The 22,648-nt window shown below is 43.0% G+C and overlaps 1 protein-coding gene across 1 annotated transcript in view; it reads right to left on the reverse strand.

Moving 5' to 3' along the window:
* Positions 1–22,648, reverse strand: part of TMTC1 (transmembrane O-mannosyltransferase targeting cadherins 1) — a 1,415,052-nt gene that overhangs the window by 356,031 nt on the left and 1,036,373 nt on the right. Inside the window, exon 11 of the mRNA XM_085652351.1 lies at positions 17,794–17,907. Coding sequence (XP_085508477.1) covers positions 17,794–17,907 — 114 coding nt within the window. The remainder of the gene's footprint in view (positions 1–17,793; positions 17,908–22,648) is intronic.

Genomic DNA, 22,648 nt, shown 5'->3' on the forward strand with positions numbered 1-22,648 from the left:
GGACAAAAAATGCTGTTTGCCTGAGCATCATGAAAATTTTAACAACTAATGGTTGCGTGCACAAGGTACAGGGATAAAACCGGGTACAAGGAGGAACCGGGAACAAGTGGTTCTGGACCTTGAACGGATGGTTAGTAGAAGGTGCCAGTAGCGTGGGGGTCATTGGTGGGGAAATTATGCAATTGAGCACAGTGGCTCACGAGATGGGCGATAACGGCAATTAATATTACCTAGTTGTCAATTGTGGTTGCGGTGCCGGGTGGCAAAGGGTCCTGAGGCGGTGGAATACCATCTTCAATAAGCTCAGTGGCTCAATGATTAACCTAGGCTATATATACAGGTCAAAAGATACTGATGAACCCCATGAAGACACTGAAAGACCCCGAAAAGGCCTTAGGTACTGTTTTAAATGTGAATGTACAGTTCTGCATCAGTATTTACCCATTAGAAGTCTCTGTGCCCAGCAGGAGTAATTTTTTGGAGTCTTCACGTCATAGTTCTAGTTCTGTGTTGCCTCTGCGTGGTTTTTTCTGTACATGCTTAATGCCATAATATGTCATATTTTCTGTTTTACCATCATGTTTTTCCCATATATGCTTCGCCATGGCATATTGGCAGTCCTTATTTGTAATGGCCCTCAGATGTTGTAATATGCGCAGTTTGAGCTTATTGATGGTAATGCCCACATATTGAATTCCGCATTGACATTCTAAGACATGGACTACTGATTCTGTTTCGCAAGTAATCTTCTCCTGTATCTTATTTGTTGAGCCATAGATGGTTCTGTATTCGCTTTTATTTGTGCCATGTCTGCAGGCCTTACATTTTGTACATTTAAAGAAACCCTGGGTATTAACTGGGAGCCATGTCACTATGTTAGTGTGAGGGTCCACCGGTCTCATGTAGGAACTGGTTAAAAGATTCCCCAATGAGGGTGCTTTGCTGTATGTAACATTTGGTTTTTCAGGCAGTATCTTCTTTAGATCTTGGTTCAAGAGCAGGCTCTTCCAATTGTCCCTAAGTATATTCCTTGCTTTGGCACTTGATGTGTTATAGTTGGTTATAAACCTCACTTCTTGTTCAGTCTTTTCTTTAGCTTGATTCAGTTCTGTGTTCGGTGTCAATAGTATTTCACGTTTCTTTGCACTGGCTCTACTCAAAACTATTACCGGGTAACCTCTAATCAAGAATCTTGTGTACATATCTTTCGCTTGGTGTTTGACGTCATCCTCCTCTGAACAACATCGCTTGATTCCCCATATGGGATACTCCATTTCAAGGGTAGGGAGTGTTCATTGTTAGCATTGAGTATACTATTGGTGCTGGTGGGCTTCCTGTACATTTTGCTGCAGTTTATGTTGTCTTTAACATATACTGTGGTGTCCAGATAGTTGATCTCTTGGTCTTGAATATCAAAGGTAAATTGAAGGTTAAGTGCATTCTGGTTCAATGATCTCAGGAGGTTTTACAGATCCAATTTACCGTTCCCATTTTAGGAAGAGGTCGTCAATCAATTGGACCCACAGTATCATCTGCTTCATCTTTTCTTTGTTTGATTCACTCCAGACTGCCTCTGCTTCCCAACGCTCCATAAGTAGGTTAGCATAGGTCAGAGCAAAAGATGTCTCCATGGCTGTCCCCTGGGTTTGAGACAGTACTTGTTGTTGAAGATAAAGACATTATGATGTAAACAAAAGTCTATAATTTCTATTAACATGTCTGAATGTTCCAACAATGAGATTGAACGGGTTTGTAGGAAATATCTGCAAACATCCATGCCGTCACGATGTTGGATTGACGTGTACAGTAAAACCACGTACACTGTGGCCATCAGGTAATTTGGTTTCCGTGGAAGCTCATTAATCCTATAGAGGAAATCCTGTGAGTCACGTAGGTAAGATGGAAGGTTCTTGACGTAGGGGAAGAGAGATATGTCGATGTATCTTGACGTGTTTTTCAACAGAGCACCATTTGAACTAACTATCGGTCTGCCTGGCGGGTTGCTGGGATCCTTGTGCACCTTCGGCAGAAAGTAGATAGTTGGAGTTATCAGGTGTGATGTATTCCAATACTTGTATTTATCCATATCTAAAAGTCTTATTTCTTGCCAGTCCTTTAGTGTTAGGGAGAAATGAACCATATGAGCTTGGAATGGGATATCTGGAAGTTTTCTGTAATGTTTTTTATTGTTGAGTTGTCAATTGGCTTCGATTAAATATTGTTGAGTGCCCATAATTACTATGTTTCCCTCTTTGTCATTGGGTTATTTGATGCTGTTGTTATCATTCTGCCAATCCCTCAGAGCTTCCCACTCCTTTTTAGTTATATTGACCCATTATTTTCTCTTATGTGATCTGTTGGTCTCCATCATTACCATATTGTTTAGTTCATCTGTTACAATTTCATAGAACAGATCGATTTTGTTACCAACAGGCAACTGGGGGAAGAATTTGGATTTTGGTTTGCATCCACTCCTGGATGTCATATCTGTCCGAATTTCATCTCTGATAGCAGTTTAATAGGTGGGGCTCTCCAGTTCCGATGCTTCTCTTTCCAAACTTGTTAAAGATTGTAATGCGCTAAGATCACTGACTGTAATGATGGATGGTGCTGTACTTTGTTTGCTTTTTCTAAACTTAAAATCCCATTCCTTATTTTTCTGTAAATGTTTTTTGAGTTTCACCTTCCTTGTAAATTTATAAAAGTATATTCTTGTGCCTAATAAGTGGAAGCCAGCATTTGGGCATAAACTGAGTCCTTTGTTTAAGAGGACCCTGTGGTTCTCATTGATTATTTTCCTGGAGAGATTGATAACCAGGTTATTGTCTTGTGCTTTTGCTTTTATTAGCACTTTTTATTTTGTGTTTCTCTTCCTATTTTCGTATCTCCCTTTTGATCTTCTAGTTTTGTGGGGATTTCCTGAGTCATGTTTGCTTTTCCCCTTCCTTTTTGTCTCGTTGTCATCTGGAAGAGTCTCATTTCCCATGAAAAATCCACTCTGGGGAAAGATGTGGAAGGCCCCTCATCCCCGAACTTGCTTCAGAACTCTCTACACTCGTGGCAGCTGACCTGATGTCAGTAGTGGTAATTGCTGCGGTTTGTTTGGTATAAAGATAGTCAAATTGTCTGGCAAACGTATATATTTGTCCTGCAGGATAATCTCTTTTATCCCTATTGAATTTTTTAGCTTTTTTTGTTCCACTTCCTCTTCGTGTTTCTCTAGTTTCTTTTCCATTTGCAATAATGCGTTCTTTACATCTTCCTTGTCCAGCATAGTTTCCAGGACATCCTCAAGTTCTTTGATCCTTGTGACAGCTTTCGATGGTTTTCTGTCTGCGTGTGTGATTAATGTCTGCATTAATTTTTTGGAGCATTCCGTTGTGTCCTCCTGCCATTGTTTTGAGAGGTCGGGGTCAAGATCACTAAGAGTTGGTAGCACAAATATCCGTAAACCTCTCAGTATCCTCTCACATTCTAAATAATTCTTCAATGTGGTTGTCTCCTACCATTTATTTATTTCTGTTATTTTTGTTTGTTCCTTTTCTCTCACTAGTTTTAAGGGAGGTGTATCTGTTGCTCCTTGGTCTCCGCTAATTGCTGTCTGAGCTTCATGAAAAAGTTCTTTGGCTTTTAGTTCCCTCTTGGCACGTCTATCCGTCATGATCTTTGTTTGTAAGTTTGTAAGTTTTAATTCCACCAATTGTTATTCGTTTTCTATAGGTTATTTAGTTTTTCTTCCTTTTTGTTTCAAGTATTCTTGATTATTATTGCTATAAGAGCTAATTCAGTGTCAAGTGCTTCCTATCATATTCCAAAATACAGTGCAGTTGTTAAGAAAGCTGACGATTTTGTTAAAGTCCCAGAGTAAAATATCTTGAATGGTTCAATGTTGTTCAATTTTCACGTTTTTGTATTAATTGAATCAAAATGTGTCCTCCTTAAAAAGTGTGCATCAATTGTCTTCCCGCTTGTGTAGTGTGTGTTTTATCTTGGATTGCTCTGTCGAAATGTGGTGGTTTGTAAATAAAGTTTGTTCAGGACAAAGAAACCACTGTCTGTAAGAAAATCTGGCCTGGAATCTGCTTGTGAGACTTCGTACTGAGATCAAGAAATTCCAAAAGTGCTGAGAGAGACAATGTATTGGCATGTTAAACGTTTCCTTTGTTTCTGTGAAGACGCACTTGACTCGTCTCACGGGCTCCACCGCTACGATACCTCCAAGTTGTTGGTTCACAGAATCGCTGGACTGGAGAGGTTCCCAGCGCCCAGTGCGAGGCTTTGACTTGCGGTCACGCCTCCTCCGAGGCGCGCACAGTACAATCGCCACCCCACTCCCGGGACACAGAGAGTTCCTCCCTCTTACCGGCAATACTTTTCTTCAGCAACTTGGCATGTGGTAGAGACAGGGCTCCAAGGAAATCTCCTTCGGGTCCAAATGAAGCCGGTCAGAGAGACCCGTCTCGTTCAGCGGGTGCTTGTTTGTGCGTGATGCGGCAGCACACCATAGAATCTGAAGCTCTTCAATGATAATGCCCCCCCCCCCCAAAATCCAAAGGCATAGAAGAAAACAGCACAGCCAGGTCACAGCAGGTTGTAAGTAGTCCTTTTATTTAGTTTTCAGCCACCAACAGTGCAAATAAGAGAACAACGCGTTTCGGCCTGAGGCTTCAACAGGGTCATAGAGCATGTGTGTATAGACAAGCTATTTAAAGGGAAAATTCCCTCCAAAGTTACCTTCACAGTTTAAAAGAGGCACATACTCACATTTAAATATTTTAACATTTTATATGTTTTTGACATTTTTCATACTGCAGAAAATGAATGAGATAAATAAGAGCCAATAATTTATCTGAGCTCCCCACAAATTGATGTTCTAATTTTTATATCTGTTGATTTTTATTATTTTTATTGTTACTGTTATTTTCATTTTCATTTGATTCTCTCTCTCTATATATATTGTATCTACCTCAAATTTAATCCATCTATACTACTGCTTATCGTAAATCTTTCCTTATATATTGCCATTATGTCATGTAATCTGCGCACTCTCTGCTGTAATAACTTAGTAAAGCACTGTATACGTTTATTTACGAATCTACTTCATACCAGTTTTGTCAACAGTTTCTGATGTCTTCTGTATATATAATTTTACTTACTGTCACTTTGTATTTATATTTACTACAAATATAACCCATGTTATTGCTGTTATGCCAACTCTGTAAAGTGCTCTGATACCACCAAGTCAAGTTCGTACTATATATAAAACGAAATAAAAAATAAATAAACATATGCTCTGGAGACCCACAGGTCGTGTTTCATACCGGGTTACAAAGTTTAGAGTGCATGCTTTCTCTTATTTTCTACGAAACATCCATGAAAATTACGAAATGTTCTGTTGCTGCAGAGGTTCTGAGGACAGTGCTGGCTCTGTTACCACATACAACCGTACAAAACAGTGCACAGGCAGTGAACGTCTGGCTCCGGCATGCCGAGATGTATATACTGTTCATACCCATTTTCATCGACTGATAATGAGGTCTGCCTTTGTGTGTACCCACAATTACCGAGAACAACCCCGGGGCTCAGTTTTTCTATTGTAACCTTATTCCTCATTTTGAAGCTTGGCATTAGAAAATGATTTATTTTAAACTATACTTTTCTTTTACGCTTTCAAGTCAGTTCCACCTGCGTTTTTTTATTCTGAAAATAATCTACAGCGTAATCCGGTAAAGCTCCTTTTTCCGCCAGCCAAGATCAACCACAAACGAACACTCCCCAGTTTGCCTAAAGTAAAGCTTAGGCCTTCCTCAGCGCCAGGATTCACAAGGAGCCTCCAGGGGAGGATGTCTTTTGTGCAGCTGTTTGAAGAGCAGGCCAACATTTCAACAATAACAATTCTTAAATTTAGATGGAAATTATAGTGTTCCAAACTGCTTCAATTAATCACTTTCAAGATATATAAACTTTCCAAGGGAAATGTAAATTGTCTCTGATTATTTTTGAATATCTCACAGCATGTACCCGTGTAAGCTGTGTACCTAAAATCATATACAAAGAGATTGTGTATGTGACTTTGTGCGCCCAAAACACAGTCAAACTTGTTCCTGTATCTGAAAGTATGTTTATGTTTCACTTGGATTTACTCATACATCAATGTATGCATTTACTGGAATGTAAACACTGGAATGTAAACACCTAAAGTCCATATTTAACAACCATATCCTGTTGAACTCTGCATCATACTCCTCATTGTTTATTTTCCCTAAATTGTTGTGCCACTTTACCAAACCTACCATAGATTCCTTAATTTGTTGTCTAAAAGAAAGAAAAAATCCTTGACCAGAGAATAAACTGCCGAACCTTTGGAGTGGCCTTCATATACATGGAGGGATAGGTGCAAGAAAATGTCAGTACGCCAAATATGGCAACGCTGTGCCCTGACAATGTATCAAAATGCAGGGATGCACCATATTTACACAAATACGGCGCACCCCTGCTTTTTCCCTTGCGCTACAAAATCTGCCAGCACAGGCACCCTTGCGTCATGTTGCGAGGGTGCCTGCGCTACAGGGGCGATTGTTCATGTGCAGGAAAGGACACCTGCGTTATGGTCTTGTAAATATGCCCCATGGAGTCTTGTGACACTACATTAATTGGCCCCCTGTGGCACAAGGACAATTACCAGTTTTGTTTGCTGCAGTGACAATTGCAAGTTTGCGAGGGTCGCCTTGTGTCATAGTTAGGGCACCATTAGCAGGGATCGCCTCCCCCTCTCCAAGTTCCCAGTTGGATGCAAAGTATGCTACTTTAGGAGACCACTCTAGATTTCCCATTTACCAATTAAATATGCCATATTCCAGAAAGACTCTTTCCCACCTTAGCAAAAAGCACGTCAACTATGTTTTGATTTTCAAAGAACTACAGCTCGTTCAGTAAAGTTCACTCCTGAGGAGATTGCATCTTTACCACAACCAATATTGATGAAACTTGCATGATTATCTGCAGCATCTTTGGAGATCAGAAATTTTACTTGCTCTTAAAAAATACACACCTCATAAAAAGTGCGGACCATTTAACAGCAAAATCTGCTATCTTGGGGTGTTCCAAGATCTCTTCATGTGCTGTGGAGATTCCAGAAACAGGATGTTAGACCTAGCATCCTCTGCATGATTTTCCTCTAACATTTTGCCTTCAAACCCTCCTGTTTGAGGACTATCTTTTTGCTGGCTTTAGGATTCTGTGAACTTTACCAGTGCTAACCAGTGCTATAGTGCATGTGCTCTCTCCTTTTAACATGGTAAAAAATGGCTTTTACCCAATTGGCATATTTATTTTACTTGTAAGTTCCTAGGTAAGTGGCACTACCTGTGCCCAGGGCCAGTAAACTAAATGATACTAGTGGGTCTGCATCACTGATTGTGCCACCCACTTAAACATGTCTCTGGACTGCCATTGCACCCTGTGTGCAGTTCTGGTGCGGTCAGCCTGAGCTTGTGACATTGTCCTGATCTCACGCGGCCAGATATCCACAGTTGATGCTTTGTATTTTTTGTCGCAATTTTCAATGAAATCTACACAGTTCTGTATTCTACTAATTGGCTTTTTGTCGTACTGATCTTAATACGTATTAAAAACGACACCATTTTTCTAATCTGGTGTGGGATTCTTTTTGTGTGGCGTTTTCACTTTATTGCTGTTTGAAGTGTTGCACTATTACTTTACACAATTCCTCCACGGTAGGCCTGACTGCCCCGAAGCCAACCTACCAGAGGGCTGAGCACAGGTTAATTTAGGGCAGGCTTTTGCTTCACCCTGATAAGGACTGTGGTTGCTGCTTGACCAACCTAATTTGTTACACAGTACAATTAAAGATAAGCCTGTGTGCTGGGATCCTAAATGTGGGTCTCAGGGAGTGACCTTTTCTGAAAGATATTAGGTTCTTATGCCAAGCTGTTATACATCTTTGTGCAGGAACTCTCTGGGCAATTGTCTTAACCATCATTTCAGTCCCCCAAAACACAGTGGCTGTGTGGCGAGAGTTGAAGCAAAAACCTTTTCTGATTCTACTAATGACTGGAAAGGGTCTCCTGTGGAACACTCTCTGACCTTCCATGTGTGTGGGTGACAGTCCAGAATAAAGAAGAAATTCACTTTGAGAAAACTGCTGCATGAGACTCAGAAAGCCTCATCAACATAAAGGAATGTCAACATGATCCAAGCACCCCAAAGAGTAAGTTTCAACAAATGTACCCTCAGCATCCAACAAACGTCAGTCACTACTAGGGTCCTCTATTTTTCTAATCTGGTTCCATGGAGTCATTTTGTGGTGTTTTCACTGTTACTTTTTGAAGTGTTGCATAAATACTTTACACATTGCCTCTTATATTAAGCTTGACTGCTCTGTCCCAGGATACCAGTGGGTGAGCACAGGATCATTTAGGGTGTGTTGTGACTTACCCTAAATAGGATTGTGATTCCTGCTTGGACAGGGTGCATACCTCTGCCAAGCAGAAACCCAACTTTTAACACTCATGCACTGAGATATAGCCACACAAGGATAAATGAAGACAGCAAAGGACACCTCTACAGATGCCCAAACTGGCACACTGTAACAACCACTCAGTCACAATCAAGCACAATTACTCTGCCACAATCAGCCAGAAACATGCAGGTAAGTGCTAGGCCCCATACAAAAGATAGCAGGCAAACAGCCCACAGATGCATTATCACATAACAAAGAAGTACAGAAAGAATACAACCATCCCTCTTTCACTGTCAAAATTAATTTCACTCAACTATGCCTCTAGTCAGGTCCGGTCGTCAAAATTACAGTACAGTAGTCTGCCTTCTGCATGTCTACCTCCCAGAGCTTGCTATGTGCTGCTTAGAACATTTATTTATATTATTTACATTTTTATTTTGAACCATTTGAAGTTGAAATAAGCTAGTGTTATTCACATGTATCATTCTGGTGGTGAACACAGAGGCTATTACAAATGTTCCAAGGGTAGCTAAGCTCTGGTTTGCATGTACCTATAATAAGACATGTTGTTAATGAATGAATGAGTCTGTGAAATTTGTGATACATGCACAATCGTTGTTTCAAGATTGAGATGTTCAAAATGCTTTTATAGTCCTGGGCCAATCAAATTCTTGCTCTTTATCTTCACAAGGCAGATACGCAATATACTCATTGCTGCAACAAAAATAGATTGATTTTGATGCACTGTATCCCTATCGGATCAAATATGCTAACTTCTGTTTAGAGCTCTCCTTTGTTAGTTAAGATCAACCATCTAGAGTTCCTGTGAAAGCACATGCAAACACTGGGATGCACGAATGCGCACAGACAAAGCTGTGTCACTGTTTATACTACTGTCTGACACTGCAAGCTTGGGGATTACAAGCAGTGATCAGACAGACATTGAACCGACTTAAAGTAGCAGGTTGCTATGAGGGGAGTCACAAATGAAATCTGTGCAACTACACATGCCTGTGGTTAAATGTGTTAGCACATCACAGCCAGACTGTTGGTGAAAGTTGTTGATGCTGCTGCTATACCTTGCAGGGTCACAGTTGAGGTTAGAGCTGCAGTTCCACTTTTGCTCGCTCCTCTTGACCTTGTAATGGTGGTTTCTGTGGTCACTATCTGATCCCTGCTGTGTTTAGATCTTTGGTGGAAGCTGTTGTTATTGTTGCGGCCCCTGCTGTGGTTACAATTTATACTGTGGTGATTGCTACAACTGATTTTTACCCCGTGGTGACAGCTGTTGCCATGGGTGTTGTTGATCCTGTGGTCGCTACTCTGGTACAAACTAATCTCACATGTAAGCAGTTGTGGTCTTTGTTCTGGTTTTTATTTTATTTATTTATTTAGAAGGTTTTATATAGCGCTAGCTCCACCCGAGGGTATCAGAGCGCTTTACATCAGCAATGGAAGTACATTATAAAAAAATGATCATGGCAGTTGAACGAAACGGGTTATACAGGTGGTCAAACAGAAATAAAAATACAGGGAGAAATTTAGGAAACATAGTGAGTAGAAGTACATATAGGATGAGATAGAGAAGCAAGTTGCAGGGACCAGAATGTTATAGTAAAATAGTAAGTTTAACAGTATGCCAAGGAGGACTCATAAGACATAATAGGAAGCGGGTGGTAAAGTGAGGGGGATAGGGAGGTGACAAGAGGAAGGGGGGTGGGTGAGTGATTGGGGAAGGCGGAGTAGCCTAAGGAGGGAGGAGGAGAGGTAGTCAGAAAGGAGATCAGGGATTTAGTTTCCCCAAAATTTAGTGAGAAAATGAATTTTAAGGTCTTTTTTGAATCTGGAATAGGAGGGGTTGCATCGAAGGTCTTTGGGGAGGGCATTCCAAATGGTTGGGGCCTTGCCAGAGAAGGAGCGGGACTTCGAGGCAGTTTTTTTGAGTAGGGGGAGTATGAGAAGAAGAGTGTTGGTGCTTCTCAGTGTTCGGGCACAGCCAGTTTTTTTAAGTTTAGTTGTAAGGTAGGATGGGGTCTTCTGGTAAAGGGCTTTGTGAGGAATACAGACAATTTTATAGGAGGATCTGCCATCGATGGGGAGCCACTTGAGGGACTTGAGGGCAGGGGAGATGTGGTCAAAACGTTTACAGTTTGTTGTTAGTCTGGCGACGAGGTTGAGAACGGATTTGATAGGGGCCAGGTGGATATTGGGGGTGCCAGAGAGAAGGGCATTACCATAGTCAATTTTGGATAGAACAAGAGACTGGATAATTAATATGAAGTTTTCAGCTGGAATAAAAAGTTTGATTTTTTTGAGATGCCGGAGAGTGAAGAGTGCACTTTTTGCTGAGTTCTTAACATGGGAATTTAGTGTGAGTTTATTGTTGAAGGTGATGCCGAGTGATTTAACCGAATCGGCGAGGGAGAGAGAGCAGTTTAGCGCGTTAAGGTCAGTTATCCATGATTGAATGAGGAGAGGGTTGTTTTTAGGAGAGAAGAGGATGATCTCAGTTTTGTTAGGGTTGAGTTTCAGATGATTGTTGTGGAACCAGGTTTGGATCTTGGTTAAGGCCGTGTTAAGGTGCAGGATATCAGCATGGGATTTGATTTTATAGTACAATTGGGTGTCGTCAGCGTATAGGTGGTAGTTGATTTTTTCTTGTTTGAGTATCCGGGTAAGGGGTTCCATAAATAGGTTAAAAAGAGCGGGAGAGAGGATGGATGCTTGAGGGACACCAAGGGAGATAGCAGTTGGGCTAGAGAGGCAGTTTTGAATTTTAATTTGTTGGGTTCTATGTTGAAAGTAGGAGGTGAACCAGTTAAGGACAGTGCCACTGAGGCCGAAGCGATTTTTGAGTGTGTTGAGTAGGGTTGGGTGGTAAACTGTGTCAAATGTCGTGGAAAGGTCAAGAAGGATGAGTAGGTAGGTCTCGCCCTTGTCCAGGGCTAGGTGAATATCATCGACTATGTTGAGAAGCGCAGTTTCCGTGCTGCAACCTTTACGGAAGCCAGATTGAAGGGGGTCAAGCAGGTTGAACGTGTCAATGTGTTTGTCCAGTTGGAGAAGGGCGCATTTTTCCAGGGCTTTGGAGAGGAGGGGGAGGTTGGAGATGGGGCGGAGATTATTAGGGTCATTGGGGTCAGTTTTGGGATTTTTGGGGAAGGGAGTGATTTGCCAGAGTTCAAGGGAGATGGGCACACTCCCTGTTGAGAGGGAGGCGTTGATGATGTTGGTCCGGTAGGGGACGATGACATGTTTGAGATCTTGGATGAGTGCGGAAGGGAGGGTGTCTTTGGTGTGGGAGGAAGGTTTGATTTTGGCTAAAATGTCGAAGACATCCTGTTCAGAGACAGGGTGGAAATTATGCCATGAGGCGTTATTTTTAAGCGGAAGGGAAATGGGTTCCGGAGGGGTAAGAGAAGGGAAGGGGCGTGAGGGAGTCAGGGATGTGTTCAAGGGGAGTGGTGGAAGAGGTGTGGTAATCAGGGGAGGTTGAGGGGTGAGCGAGGGTAGAGTATCAAGGTAAGTGAGGTCTATTTTTGCGATTTTTTCACAGAAAAAGTTGGCAATTTCTTCGCATTTGTTAATGGAGGCCACCGGTTTAAGGGGTGCAGGGGCGGTTTGATTTCTAATAATGTTGAACAGTTCTCGAGGTCTGTTTTTGGCGCGAGAGAGTTGTAGACGAAAGAATTACGCTTTCTCGGAAAAGATGTGTTTTTTGTAGGAGGGGTGTTGTCTAAGGAGGGCAAGATGGGGTGGGTTTTGTCTCCATGTTCTTTAAGCCAGTCTCAGCGAGCGTCTTTCTTTATTAAGGTCTAGGGTGAACCATGATTTAGAGGGGGCTTTTTTAATGTTTTGGTTTTCAGAGGGGCAAGTTGGTCTAACACCTCTGATACAGTTTTGTTGAAATGCTCCGTGAGTTCATTTGCATTTGAAGGGGGGGAGACTAAGTTGGGATTAGAGGTTATGTTCCAGTGCACCAGGTGGGATTTGTTTAAAATTTCTGGTTACAATTGTAGCTTTATTGATTTTTATGGGGGCAGGAGGGGCTGGGGGAGATATTGTGAACAGAATGAGATGGTGGTCAGACCAGTCGATGGGGATGATGTTGGATAGGGATGTAAGATCTGGGTTGGAGATGATTGCGTCTAGGATAGCTCCTTTGGCGTGGGTAGGGGAGAGGCAAAGTTGCTTGAGGTCGCTAATCTCAAGGAGATTATTGATGAGGTTGATTGCCGGGTCATCAGGTTCGTTCCAGTGGAGGTTAAGATCTCCTAGGAAGAAGCTTTTGGAGCTGGAAAGTAACGATTTAGTTAGGAGATCGGAGAATTCTTCTGCAAAGGGAAGGGGTTCACCAGGGGGATGATAGCTGTTATGCAATCATATTGGGGGGGAGCATTTCATTTTGAGTTCAGCGCCTAAGTATTCGAAGGTTGTTTAGTTAGTGTTATTAATGGGGAGAGTTGTAGTTCTTCTTTAAAAATGATTGCTAGGCCACCCCCTATTTTTTCAGGTCTGTCTCTTCTGATGATAGAGTAGCCAGGGGGGGTCAGAAGGTCGATGATGGGTGTCGAATGGTCTTTGAGCCAGGTTTCCGTGAGGAAGGCGATGTCGGTACCTTCCTTAAGAATGTTTTCTGAGATTTCTGTTGCATGTCGGACAGCTGAACGGCAGCTCACGAGCATGCAGGTAAGGGGTTTCGGGTTGGCGAAAGGGGGGGAGTAATTGAATGCTGGTGAGTTGGGGGGTCTGGGGGAGCTAGGAGGCTCAGGGATTCTGCTGGTCCCCAAAATAACAGGGATTTTGGAGTGAGAGGGAGGAGATTCTTTAGGTGGGGGGTCGTTAAGGTAGGTGAGGCAGAGAGGTCAGGTGCGGAGTAGGTGTTAGAGGTTCGAAGGGGTCTATGAGAGCGGGTGAGGAGTGGCGTTGTAAACCCATGTTTGGGATCTAAGTGTTTTCGAGGGTTAGCACATGGGGGAGGGGGCCAGGAGGGGCGGAATATGGGTTTGTAGGATTTGAGCCGATTTAAATCTTTTCTGAGTAGGGTAAGTTCAGTAGCTACGGTAGCGAGATTATCGTCCAAGTTACGAAGTGTCTGGCTGAGGTTAAAAAGGAGGGAAGTGGAGGTGGAAGGAGTGGAGGGGGGGTTAGGGGAAGAGTGACTAGGGAGATGAGGTTGACATCTTGGAATGAAAGGTGGTTGGCACTGTTGCAGATGTGGCTGATATCTTTATTAAGACTGTGGTGGAAGTGATTCCCAGTGTTGTGGCCCATGTGTTATCACAGCTATTTTGGCTACAGTTTTGGCTACTGCTAATGATGATGTGGTTCCTGTTATTGTGAAGCACTTTTTCGGTGAGTAGCATGCTACTCTGGAACACAGAAAGGATCAGTATTGTGAAATATGAAAGTAATTTGAGCGGAGGATATCTTAGTCAGTTATTTGGATGGAGAAGGATAGTGGAGAGATAGAAGAGGGAAAAAAGGTTTGCATTTATATAGCACTTGCTACCCCTGATAGGGTGTTGAAGCGCTTTTTCAGCGAGTAGCATGCTACTCCAGAATCCATAAATGGTTAGTGGTGAATTAGAATAGAGAAATATAAAAGTAATTTGAGTGGTGGATATGTTAGTCAGTTATTTGGATTGAGAAGGTTAGTGGAGGGATAGGAGAAGGAAAAAGGTTTGCATTTATTTTGCACTTGTTACCCCTGATGGGGTGTTGTAGCACTTTTTCGGCGAGTAGCACGCTACTCCGGAACCCATAATGGATTAGTGTTGAATTAGAACAGTGAAAATATGAAAGTAATTTGAGTGATGGATATGTTAGTCAGTTATTTGGATTGAGAAGAATTGTGGAGGGACAGGAGAGGTAAAAAGGTTAGCATTTATATTGTGCTTGCTACCCCTGATGGGGTTTTGATGCACTTTTTCAAAGGGTAGCACGCTACTCTGGAACACATAAAGGATTAATGGTGAATTAGAATAGTGAAATATTAAAGTAATTTGAGTGGTGGATATGTTAGTCAGTCATATGGATTGAGAAGGATAGTGGAGGGATAGGAGAGGGAAAAAGGTTTGCATTTATTTTGCGCTTGCTACCCCTGATGGGGTGTTGTTACGCCATTTCGGTGAGTAGCACGCTACTCCGGAACCCATAAAGGATCAGTGGTGAATTAGTATGGTGAAATATGAAAGTAATTTGAGTGGCGGATATGTTAGTCAGTTATTTGGATTGAGAAGGATAGTGGAGAGATATAAAAGGGAATAGGTTTGCATTTTATAGCGCTTGCTACCCCTGATGGGGTGTTGAAAGGCTTTTTCGGCGAGTAGCACACAACTCTGCAACCCATAAAAGATTAGTGTTAAATTAGAATAGTGAAATATGAAAGTAATTTGAGTGGTGGATATGTTAGTCAGTTATTTGGATTGGGAAGGATAGTGGAGGGAAAGGAGAGGGGAAAAGGTTTGCATTTATTTTGCACTTGCTACCCCTGATGGGGTGTTGAAGTGATTTTTCGGCGAGTAGCACGCTACTCCGGAACCCATAAAGGATTAGTGGTGAATTAGTATAGTGAAATATGAAAGTAATTTGAGTGGTGGCTATGTTAGTCAGTTATTTGGATTGAGAAGGATAGTGGAGAGAGAGAGGAGGGAAAAGGTTTGCATGTTGATAGAGGTATAGGGTGAGAAATGGGGTAGTGCGTTGCAAAGAGTAATATAATGAGGTTTTAGATGAGTCACAGAGATGAGGTAGAGGATTTATTGAGAGCGATTTAGGGTGAGGAACAGGGTAGTTCATTGGATATGCTGAATTAGAAGTAAAAGTAATAAATATATAGAACATGGAAGGTATATAGATACATAAAGGAAGGTAGGATATGTAGATTAAAGATGCATTAAATAAACTCCGGCTTTCAAATGTTGTTGTACTTAAAATTAATGTAATTGATATATATGGTAGAAACTATTGCTATTGCTGTTGGTCATCGTGAGGGCGCAGCTATGATCACTGCTGTGCTGCTTGCTGCAGTGAGAGCTGTGGTCATGGCTATTGCTGCAGCTTTGGTTGTTACTGCTGTCACTGCCTTTGGTGGCAGCTGAGGTTACTACTGTGGTCTGTACTGTAGTTGTGGCTTTCGTCACTGTTTGGTCACTGGACTGGTTGGCGCTGTGGTCCTTGCTGTGCTTGCAACTGTTGTTGCTGCTCTGAGACCCAAATGCCCCTCTTTGTATATTTCTCTTTTGTTTCTCATGTGAGCTCTGGCAGACACTCCAAGATTTGTCTAGCAAGACCAAAACATTATTGGCCAATCAAATAGGCAGCTCCCTTAAAGAGGCAAATGAACATTACAAAGTCACAAATTGTTTATATATATATTTCTTTTTTTGGGGGGTGACTGCCAATGTACCCAGCAGCACAGTGACGTAATCTACTGCATTCAAATCTAAGAATTGTTAGCTAAGCGTCTCGCATTTATTAAGCTGGGTGTTAAAAGTGCTTTAGAACTTCCGTTTGATGAAGGTATGTGCTGTATGAATTTAGTCTTTCAATATTTATAGAGAGGACAGTAACATTCAAGTTTTATTGGTCTCTATATTAGTTTCTCAAGCCATAAGCTCGCCATATAGATATCTGCAATTTAAATGTATCACTCCCACCTACAAATTCAGAAGAGGGGAAAAGGGTCTGCTCTAAAGTACTAGGAGAGGTGTTTCTTCAATGGCTTATTCTGTCTTAAAGAGGCTTACATTTCAGCAAACAACAATGGGCGGCACCTGGCAGATATAGCGCACCGCCTGGTACTAATGGGATACGTCTCCACATCTTCCCACACCACTGACATTGGGTGCGGTGTCACGGACCAAATAATGAGGAACCCCGTTCACGAGCTCAGGATCCCAATACACTTCTATTCTATTCTATTGGGATTTGTAGAGCGCATGGCTTCCCACAGGCGTCCAGGCACTTAAGAAGTGTGTGAGCGGAAATCCTAGTGGCGTTCCTGCCTCCATTGCTCGTTGCATTTGAGAGGGCCAGAGAGACGCCACATGACAGGTGTGCTAGTAATAAATGACAAACTATTACTGAGCTAAGTGGATGGAGTGGTTCCTGATAGCAGCAGCATTGAGGTTTCATCCTTCTTCTCTTTCTGCTCGAGGTAGTTCGAGAGTAACTTTACTCGCCTAATTTTGACAGATAGCGCTGTCAGAGGTAGAGCTCTTATTGTAGCAGGCTAGCTAAAAAAAGTGCCTGTGTCAACCATTAAGAACTATTGTCTTAGGCCTGAGTTGACTAACTACATGTCCAAGCTCTGGTGGAAAAGGCTTGCTCCTCTCACCTTCAAAGAGTCCCACTGAGTATTTCAGGCTTTTGGGGGTAGGTAGTTCATTTACACATACAAAAAACAAGAAATTACTAGTAGGTTAAATAGACCCCAAAAATCAATAATACTTTCATTCAGAGATCACAAAATGTAAACCACCTCAACACATTCTCCAGATTAATATTACAAGGAAATCTGCTAGTAACTAATCACACAGAAACATAGATTTCAAATGTATTCATTCCCAGATCACCAGTGGGTTACCTTACGGAGCAAAATATCTAATAAAAATGAAATCAATATTGCATGAGCACATTTCACATTCATATTATTCATTGAATTTGCTTTCACAGTGCCTTGGAGTCGCATGACGATTGTACCATCTTTGCGATTCCTAAGGGGGGGGAGGAGAGGGGGCATTCAGTGTAGAAAAAGTAAACAGTTCTATCACCTAGTCCTGTATCTCTAACAATCACAAACAAAGAGGCGATTTTGTTGATGATGTCAGCTTGGTTTTTGAGACCTATTGTGACACCATTCATGGCATGGCTCCTTCAGACTCAAATGATACATTATTACAACAGATCCCACTGCAGTGAATCCGAAGACTCAGCATCCTGTTCAGTGTTTGTATGCCCTGCAGGGGGCGTGGTGGCATTGTTTTTCTATTCAGAGAACAACCTCCGCAGATATACACAATGGCTTTCTGACACCCCCTCTCCACTTCGGCAAGTCCATGACACTTCATTGCCCGAGGTGTAGCTATGGAAACTTTTCTACTCGCAACACTAGAAAGGACAAAGAAGTCTGGAGACGAGCCAAGAAGCTGAATTTAATGGCTGAAAGCTTACCGAGCCAAGGCCGTATCTGCTGCCGGAGAAATGTCTATAGTTAATGGGAAAAGGGCAAGTGTGCCGGAAGCTAAAGGGCGATTAAATAAACAGCGAGTCGAAGTGACAGCCTGGAATAGGCTCGGATAACTTACTTAAGGGCGGTTTTGTAGTGGAAAATGGCCTCGTCGTTTCGACCCTGGTCTTTCAGGAAGTTGGCGTAGTTGTAGTGCACTTTCGCGTTGTGTGGTAGGGTTTGCACTCCGGATCTGCAAAAAGGAAACAATGCACACCACACTTAGATGTCATGATTTTCACTTCCCTGTATCAACAATGTGTGCAGCGTGGAAATATTCAGCCGTTCTGTCTGGAACAAAAATAATTACCTCTGCAATGAAACGCACTGCAGTTAATTTTCAAGAAGATAAACATGCGTCGGGAATGAATATCAGTCCCGAACAGCTGAAGAGAGACCACGAGTCTCAAGGGTGGTGTAGGCTGGGAATATGAAATCTGAAACTTTGACGGAGCATAATACCGTGACCATAATATTGAAAGGTACATTTGTGTATATTTTCTATACCTTACTCCACATCTACGTACCTTGGTGACATGTATATATCTCCAAGGTACGTAGATGTGGAGTTAAGATTAGTAAATCCTTACCTCCCACCTGTTCAACATTTGGTCCCTTGATGTTGTGCTCACGATATTGTCTAGTCTGTAAGGAAGTCGCTTCAAACCCCTGCAAACCCTTATGGGCCCTGAGGCTTTGCTACTATTACACAATAGCACTTTATTTATTACCTGTCTGCAGTGAAGCACAAACAAAGCTATAAGCAACACCAAACAAAACCACAAAAAACAGTACAAGACCACACCTCGCCACCATTTACAAACCACAATATACCACTCTGCATCACTCCATACCACACAGCACAATAACTGTGTCAGGCTGAAGTGGTGCCGTGCTTAGATTAGGCAGCCACCACACATAAGACGTCTGGCCCATTAGGACATTTGGACCATGAAAACACTGGGACCATGAAGACACTTGGACCATGAAGACACTTAGACCGTGAAGACACTTGGACCGTGAAGACACTTGGACCGTGAAGACACTTGGACAGTGAAGAGATCTGGAGAGTGAAGAGACTTGGCTGTAAAGATACTTGGGTCAGTGGAGGCTCTGGGCTGGAGAAACAGAGGAAGAGCTGGTCCTCGGACACTATGGGCAATAGAGAAATTGTAACAGAGAGCACTAGTAGGATGATGCAGTAAGTGTACAGAGAGATACAGGTACGATTAAGCACACAATTCATAAACTTGGAGTAGGTGAAGCAAGGAAGGGAGAACAGTGAGCCAGAAAATCAGCAGCCCAGGGGCATGGGAAAGAAAGACCCTAAGACAAGATATCAAGGAGACACAGATACATGGAGACCTGTAATATGATAACCACAGATAACACATTGTTACCTGAGATGTGCCTAATGCACATTACAGCAAAGAGACAAATATATTGGACAAGATGTCTGGCCAGCTGATCAACTAGGTTTCCACAGACACCTTGTTGGTCAATGCAATTTAACATTCCTAAGTATATAGATTTTCTCTGTTGGAATATGTCACCCTTACAAAGGCAACAACCTCAATTATGTGTATCATCAACTTACTCATGTTAAAAAACACAAGGAACACAGGTAGACTCAGGGACAGGCAATCTAAAGACTCAAAGAGAGAGGATTGTATATTATCTGAGCCCTGGGGCAGGGAGCCTTAACAATAAAGAGTTACAAAGGGTATAAAGTAAAGCGACGGGGGACCTCAGAAATGGTTCAGGCCAACCGCAATGGAGTGTGAGTTGAATACAGGCGACAGGTTAGTTGCGCTGAAGAGTTACCTTCTCAAATCTGGCGTAAAGAGTTTTGTTCTCATTGGAGCAGACAGCGAGGAGGTGGCTTTCAGTGTGAAGAGCAAGTCGATTGTTGTAGATGTTCACTGCTGTAGTGCAAAGAGCCAGCCATTGCTTCCACAGGTCAAGGAGGGGAGACAGCGTTAACAACGCTGTCAGTACCACGCGCGTTGATAACAACACAGACGTTACATCGTCCGCGTTGTTACCATGCATGGCATTACATTACAACGACTTGCGCTAGATGGCGTGCAACACCAGGGATTGTGTTGGATTTTAAGTCCAACACTTTCCCTGATGTTGCACTAACTGGAGTAGGAATAGTAATTTATACTATTCCTAAGTCCAGCGCGCCATCTAGTGCAAGTCGTAGAAACGACTTGCGATGTAATGCCATGCGTGGTAACAACGCGGACGATGTAACATCCGCGTTGTAACCTACCACGTGGTATTTGCTCGCGGTGTAACGTCATATATTCGTCTAGGAGTGTTCTGATAAATAGTTCTGAGGGTCCATTTTTTTACTGGGTGCCAGCCTTTGTGTTTTGGAATTCCCTGGCCTACCCTTGACACTGGTTTTGGTCAGTTCTTCCCTGGTCCTTGCTCGGACTGACTAGTGTGACAAAAGGTAGGTCAGGCCAAGTGTCAGGTTCCTTTGGGTGTGTTGCAGGCAAAGCCCTTTGAAATGTAAACAGGGCAAGGGGCACCTCCCCCCCACTCCCCACTCCCAGGCAGTTTGTCAGTAAGACCTTCTCCCTTTACACCTCAGGTTCCCTTTGTCTCACTGTCTGGAAACAATATACAAACCCTAACAGCAGAGCCTTTCAGTCATGCAACCCAGCACACTGGTAGAAAGGCACATTTGGTTTTAACAAGAAAATGCCAACTTTGTAAAAGTGACATTATCGAAACTGTAACTTTAAATTCAACTACACCATTAAAAGGATTTCAATTAAAATTAATTTGTTTGCAAATAGCACATCTCTATCTGCTCCCAATCTGAAGTTAACATTTATTAAATGCAATAAGGCAACCCAGTGTTAATCTATGGGAGAGATAGACCTTGCCGAAGTTAAACATTACATTAAGAGATTTTCACTGTCAGGACATGTAAAATCTAAACAAAAATGCCCTACTTTTTAAATACCATGCCCCCTTCCCTATTATAGGTTACGGCCTACCCTAATGGTGACTTATACGTTTTGAAAAGAAAGGTTTAGGACTGGCAGTTTTTTTTGCCAGTGGAGATGCAGTTTTAAACTGCACTACAGGCTGCAGTACAAGACCTGAGACATGTTTTACAGGGCTTCTTTAGTGGGTGGCACAATGCGTGCTGTTGCCCACTAGTAGCCTCTAATTTACAGGCCCTGGGTACAGGTAGTACCATTTACTAGGGATTTACAGGTACATTAAAGTTACCAATCAGGTGTAGGTCAATTTTACCATGTTTTAGGAAGAGAGCACAAACACGTTTCCACTGTTTAGCAGGGAAAAAGTGCAGAGTCCTAGAAGCCAACAAAATCAAGTTCAGCAAAGGAAGAAAGAGAAAGACAAAAATCTGGGGTAACCCTAAAGGATGGACCATTTCCAACATGACCCCCTCCAGCCAAAAGCCAGGGTAGACTTAGCACCTTGATGGGCTTCTCTGCTAAGGTGATAGAAAGTGGACAATGGGTCTCTTGCGCAGTGGCGCTTGTCAGTTCCATACCCCTCTCTCTGTCAACACTACTGAGCCACTGGACTGACCCATGGGGAACACTTCCCTTCATCTTTAGACCCCATCTGTGAAACTCTAAACCTTAATTTGTATACGGATGCATCCCAATAGACAATACGACCATAGCCAACAAAGTGATGTGGCCCACTCCACCCCTTGGATCAGACTTTTGCCCAAAGCTGAAGAAAAACTCTGCCCTTTAGAACAGCAACCAACAGAGGCCACTGACAGCTGTCAGTGTCAAGAGCCAGGCCCCAGGCCTGCCAGGGTTCTCTCTCCTCTGCGTTTTCTCAGAATGGGGGGCAGCAGCCCAGGGTGTTTGGCACCTTACTTCCTCTCTCCTTCCCCCCCAGCTCAGTGGTGGTCACCTGAGGCTAAAATCTCCCCCTAGGGTCTGTACCCTGTGGCTGGATAGGTCCCTGGCCAACCAGAACTTCTGGGGGGAACAACCACCCCTTAAAGAGTGACACACTCTGTCTGTGTCATTCAGGGGTCTACTTGGTACAGGTCTCTTGTCCAATGTCTCTATTATAGCACAGACAGCACCTCCAGATCATAAGCACCCTTACCAGAGTCAATCATGGGGTGCTCTTCTGTCACAGTTGGTGACCCCCTGATCACTGGTCCTCTCACTGTGAACGGTCTCCACCTCCTTCCCCTGTAGCTGGCTTCTTTACCCTCCATTTGGAAATAGCGGCCTTAGAAACGCTTTGAGTGTGCCCTCGGCGGCCATCTCTCCCAGATCTTCCAACACTGCTGGTAATTAATTTCCTGGAATGCAGTCAAGGGCATCTGGGACTAACTATGACCCCTCTGTGGACTTCTTGCTGACTATATGCCAAGGTCAACAGTGCCATAGAGTGAAGGTAATCCTGCCCATGGGCCTGAGTTACCATACACAACTGTATGGTGTACTGTTCCGGGGAAACCAATCTTTCTACCACCATGGTCAGACAGGCACAGGTATCCCTTAGGGCAGTTACTAGTATCCTATTAACTATGACATCATGGAAGTGACATTCCCACCCTCAGGGATCATAAGTTTACCCTTAAAATTCACCACCCAGCAAATGGACACCAGTGCATGTTCTCCTGGGGACTAGCTCCCACAACGCCACACCTGTGAAGCTCCCACCAGTGTATGATCTCTTGGTACAGACTTGCTTGTGCTCCAACTGGGATTAATTAAAGCACTGGGGTTAGAAATGGGTGCCGTTGGCCACAGCCCACCAAAATCTCCCACCCTGTTCTTCTAGACCAGGGGTACTCATAGTACGGCCCGCGGGCCTTTCTTGGCGGCCCGCAGACCTTGCAGACATCGTACCGGTGTTTTTTTTTTTTCTTTAACAGTGTCATCAAACAAAGACTCTGCTCTGTGGGG

The sequence above is a fragment of the Triturus cristatus genome, chromosome 4_1, assembly GCF_964204655.1.
Source record: "Triturus cristatus chromosome 4_1, aTriCri1.1, whole genome shotgun sequence".
NCBI lineage: Eukaryota > Metazoa > Chordata > Amphibia > Caudata > Salamandridae > Triturus > Triturus cristatus.